This window comes from Trachymyrmex cornetzi, unplaced genomic scaffold (assembly GCF_001594075.2).
Source record: "Trachymyrmex cornetzi isolate Tcor2-1 unplaced genomic scaffold, Tcor1.1 scaffold67, whole genome shotgun sequence".
Classification (NCBI taxonomy): domain Eukaryota; kingdom Metazoa; phylum Arthropoda; class Insecta; order Hymenoptera; family Formicidae; genus Trachymyrmex; species Trachymyrmex cornetzi.
In genome coordinates, this window is record NW_017299992.1 from 1,419,307 (window position 1) to 1,424,965 (window position 5,659).

The 5,659-nt window shown below is 33.9% G+C and overlaps 1 protein-coding gene across 3 annotated transcripts in view; it reads right to left on the minus strand.

Annotated features, from left to right (window-relative positions):
- Window positions 1–3,871: 3,871 nt before the first annotated feature.
- LOC108767405 (protein FAM102B) overlaps window positions 3,872–5,659 on the minus strand; it is a 66,142-nt gene continuing 64,354 nt past the window's right edge. For 2 of the 3 annotated variants that reach the window (XM_018517295.1, XM_018517296.1), the window contains exons 8-9: window positions 4,855–5,060; window positions 4,533–4,654 (exon numbers count right to left, since the gene is read on the minus strand). In XM_018517295.1, coding sequence (XP_018372797.1) covers window positions 4,533–4,654; window positions 4,855–5,060 — 328 coding nt within the window. Of the gene's footprint in view, window positions 4,655–4,854; window positions 5,061–5,659 lie in introns of all 3 variants that reach the window. The other variant, XM_018517294.1, reaches the window with a different exon arrangement.

A 5,659-nucleotide genomic window follows, 5' to 3' on the forward strand; every position in this document is an offset into this window, starting at 1 on the left:
ATGGTCAAAAAATTTTTACCGATTACACTATATTAAAAATATACCATAAATTGTATTAATATTTTAATATTAATAAAATCTTTACTATGAGTCTGAAACAATTAATAGTGCGAGCATTGTTCTTTTCTAATTCATACCGTTATGGAGAGGATTCGTCAATAAATGATACAAGAGTAGTTTTCAGAATGTTATTATCAGCACATGGAAGTTTCGTATTCGTCTCACAAAGTAAAGATTAAGTAGACGCGAAATGTCAACAATTGCGAATCAAAAGAAAGGCGGCCTCGCACGCGACTTGCGGACTTGAGTGGCGGCCGCCTTCCAAAATAAAGATAATGTATTTTTTGCTTACAATACACATCTCGATCGTAATAATATAGATAATAACGGCATTTATCATTACGCTATATCGTAAAATATCACAACATTAATATCTGCCGAGCGAATGAAGCGAACGATCTGTGATCGTGGCTTCTTGCGAAGGAAGAGACTCAGCGAATGAATGAAGTCTGCACTTTTCACATTATCGGATCTATCCTCTTTGTCTCAATATACAAAAAAAAAATAAAAGAAACGAGGAACCATTAGTGTCTCACTCGAGAGAAATACTCGCGCATACTAGAGTCGTCCCTTCGCGAGAAGCTCCGTTTAATAAATTAACTAATTGTCAATCGGCGAACGTGACATCGCCACGGAGAAATCACATCTGGTCGCACGTGTATGTTATAAATAAAAAAGCTGTACGCGAGCGGTATGGTGAATGAAAAAATAACTCTCACGCGCATCCGCAGGAAAGCTTGTAGATCGACTTGCGTTTTAACTTGCAACCACTGTGATGAATAATATGACTACTACATAGATTCAGTTTTTATTTTGATAATAAATGGCACTATATTTTTCAACGAATTGATAATTCTAATTATATTCCAATTATTTATATTATCTATTCTCATAACAAATAAAAATGTATTATAAACTACGGACAAAAAAACATATGTATATATATATATCCTAATAAATATATAAGTATAATTAAAATAATAAATTAGAATTTTAAATTAATTGAAAAATTATATACTCTATATTTTTTTCACATATTTTTTTTGAAAATAATTGCAAGCTTTTCCAAGTGTTCAAATTTATCTTTGTCAAATTACAATTACCAAACCTCTGAAATTTCTTATAAATCCTTGAAAATCCTGTTTTAAGATAAAGCAAGTATGCGTATATTGAGCAATCTTTCTGTTACTTTAAAATATATGACATGAGAATAGGTCCGATCTCTTAGCGGTTGAAAGTTAATCCGGAAGTCGCCGCGACGGAACTTGTTCGAGTGACACGATACGATCGTGGTCATATAAAATCGAAGTAGTATCGAACGACACTCGGGTATGATCTAGAAGAAGGAGATACGTATGTACGTACAAAACGAAGAGGAAACGCAACAATGGAAGGAACGTATCGATCTATTTATAAGAAAAACGCACAGCGCGATGGCTGCTTATTATCAAACCTGCGATTCACGATCGGATATACGAATCTGCTGCCGGAACATCGGCGATTATCACCGTTTCTACAGTCTTCCCGGTTTAGCGTAATTAGCGGACTCGATCCTGAGCGGAACCCGATGGGAAATTCTCGGGGGGAAGTCGCTCACGAACGTGTTCAAGATCAGTACGGTAAATCAAACCGGCAAATTGCTTCAGAGCGCAAGCTCTGAAGAAGCGTTTGTGCATGCGATTTTATCGACTTCATACTCCATTATCTTATCTTTTAGCCACGAGGACCGAAACGCTCAGACTAATTTCCGAAATCGGCTTCACGGACGCTGGAAGTACTCATTACTCTCTGCAATGATTCAGGCATACCTAAGCACACGCATTTAACGATCCTTTCTTTCGTCTGCAGACATACAAAAAACCTTCAGAAAGGCACACATACGCACGCACATGCACACGCATATACATATACACAAGCATACGCGCGCATTCGCGTCATTTTGATACGTCTGCACAATGTATACTAGCAATTATAGATTATTCGAGTACGGAGAGAATGTGTATACAATACCAGCGATCTAGCTACATAACAATTACTACAACTATATACACAGATTACTACCGGACAGCCGGTCGCGTCAAGTTCACCTTCACGGGCCTTTGGAGAAGGTTCGACGAAACGGTGATTCATCTTTGTCGAGTTTCATAATACAAAATAATAATACGTTCTATACAAAATGTTCACAAAAATGCATTCAACATTTGCATGGTGATAGCATACACCATACTGAGGAAAAAGCTTTAGTAAACATAAGTCTGAATCTTTTCTGAGATATAAACAATTTTGTGTGTTAGTATATTGGCTCCTACAATGTGTCGCATGTAATATGGAAAGAAAGAAATTGAGATAAATAGCACCTGATAGCCTATTTGGGAGAATTACAGGTCCAGGTATTCTCTCTTATTATATTGCCTATTCAATTACAATCGCTGGTTGATGTCAATTGATTCCTACTGAAATCTTTAAAAAATATGTATGAAAATTGATTGTTACATTCAGAAAATATTCTCAATTTGTAAACACTGAAGTAAATCTTTACGTTACATGCGACACGTAAAAATACAATAAGTCAGTTATGATATTAACATATAAAACTGTTTATATCTGAAAAACAATTCAATTTTCGACTTATAAGGTTTTTTTTATTCTTGTCAGTATAGTGTGTACTATCTACCATATAAATGCTTTTTAGTAAACACTTTGTGCATGTTATATATATATATATATATATATATATGAGTATGTATGTATTGTGTGTATATGTGTGTATGTATGTATTCAGTCGCAAAATATTTATATTATACAAAAAAATATCTTCAACTTTATTTCTATTGAAAAAAAAAGTAAATCGATTTCTTTAGAAATATTACAGATCACGAAACGGAATTGTTCAGGAAGTCAAAATTATGTCGTTTTCAAGGCAAAGTTACTTGAAAACAATAATACATTTATATATAAATTATAGATTTACGCTTTCATAGTTCCACAAACGCAACCCGCAATATTTTTAAAATTATAAATTTATATTTTTCTCTCTCTGTCTCTCTAACTGACTAATTTGTTTATTCAAACTGGTTTCTTTAGTGTACTATTTAAACGCACTTTTAGATTAATTACATATGAGGATGTCGTAAACGATAAAAGAGCACAACAGAAAATAATCAGAAATGATAAAAAAATATATGCTATAATATGAAGCAAAATAAACTGTAATAAGCAGAAATAATAAAATTATAATTTAAAAGCAAGATATTGGTAGAATGTAATTTCCTCGAGATGCCTCTCCTAGAAATCATTTCGAATCATCTTGGGAAAACATTCTCTATTTGATTAATATTGTCGGAAACGCTGTCAAGAATACTTTCATATAAAGATATTTCATGTCAAGATATTTAATGTCTCAATTTGATATTTCTTTTCACGCTAACTTCACAAGTCGTTTTATAGTGTACGTTCACATTAACAATATTATATCGCTGTAGTATTGCTGTAGATGCATAAATAAAATTGGCGCTTAAGTTTTGCTCGATGTTACTTCCCATTGCGAAGTTTCGTCGGACCTTGACCGTGTTTTACCTGTCATTATTTTTCTGTAACTATACTTCTTTACTACGCTCTGTACTTTCTCTCGGTTAAACTTTATTGATCAAGACCTAGTTCTACCAATGTAAGATTAATTAACATTAATCTCGATTTAACTTACTGTTTACCCTATTTTAATTATTAGAAAAATTAGAAAGTTTCTTAGAATTAGAAAAAGATAAAGAGTAAATTGAACGGAGATTAAAATCTTACATTGGTGGAACCGGGCTAACACTTTCCTTTTAAGCGAAGCACGTTTGACGGAAATTATTATGCTTCGTTTACAAGGAAGAAAATACGTATATCTGTTTTTTTGAAATAGTTCCGAAAACATGTATTTATTTAATATCGTCCTTAAATTGTGCACGCAGCTGAGGTCGTTCGTCATGAACAGCAACACTGTACATAGATTTCGTTCGTTGTACGGGATTTTGGAAAACGGAAAATCCACGTATGAAAATGATCTTGGAGGATCGAGTGTTAAAATGCAATTATCAATCTTGCAAGCTGCATGTGACTGTTTGATTATTCACATTTAAATGTGCACTTATGACATGAATATCAGCCTCGGTCTTGCGAATCCGTACAATGAATTTCACACGAAGTAATCAACTCGAACATACTACTTCGATGAATATTAGTTCGACTATTCAGAGGCGCGATTTTTTTTTATATGGAGGAGATATACAGTGTAGAACGATCTAGCGAGGATACTTCGTATCGCGTTTGGCCGCTCCTCCCAAGTCGATGATTTCTTTCCTCATTCATATCGTCATCTCTTGTAACTACCGCGGCTCGTAGGCCTCATAGACGAGCTCTGGCACCAGAGCCAACGAGAACGTGGCACTGGCCTGTCTTGCGTACTGCCGTCTTGTGGTGATGGCTTCGTGTTACCTGTTGTTCTCTTCCATTACCACTTGCTTGAACACGCCGGCAGGCATCTGACTCTTTACCTCATGACTACCAAGCGCGGTCGTGCCGTCTTTCGCAATAAAGAGTTGAAGACCAGTTGCTGCAAAATGTAAATATTTATTTATTTATAAAATTCATAATCTTTTTTTCCGATTATTCTTACTTTCCAGCGTAGAAAATCAAGAAAAAAACCAATTGAACAAAAGACGCAAAATTCTCCATTCTATTTTCTGTAACTATCATTTTTTAATGGATATAATAAATACAATAAATATATATAATATTAGAAGAAAAACATACTCTCGGAACTTTCAAGATCCGTCTGCTCCAAATTCGTTGCTTTAAGCAGTTCGTCGATAAGAGAATCAGGATTCGGCCTGGTGACTTCAACTCTACAGAGGATAGGATTACCAGCACCATCCTCCGCTTTTTTTCTACGCTCTAGCGCAGCCTTAGCACGATCCAGGGATCCAGTTTCGCTGAGACCTGAACCGCCGGAAGGATTTCTGCGAATAATAATATACAAATTATATTTATTTTTCATCACATATTGCGACACGTTCTAAATCATATTAAATCGTTCTAATTCATTTTAAATCGAGCATTGGGCATAAAAAGCAGGAATAAAGTACCAACACTACTCTATTCGATGAAATCAGAAGACTGAACAGCTTGGATACAAATAACGGTAAGAACAAATCTGATACATGATTTATAAGAATTAATTTTATCTCTCGACTCATTGACCACATAGATTATAAAAAATTAATGATTAATCCAATAAGAAGTCTAAATCTTTTGTGATTACGATATTAATCTATTTCTTTGTAATCACTCGATATAGTAGATATAAGCTGTAATTATAACTCACGGCCTGATTTTACCTTGCTTAAGATGTCATTGTATAATATATCTTTAAAATGGAAATTAATTCCACGCAATAGTTAACTTTAAAAAATCATTCAATTTATTAAATTTATGCTTATTTTAGATCTTGTCAGGGTGATATAACTCCTTAATGAAATGATTGATTAAGTCTTGCTTTTAAGCAAGATTTGATCAATTGTTCCTTTTTCCATTATGTTATATATATATATATATATAT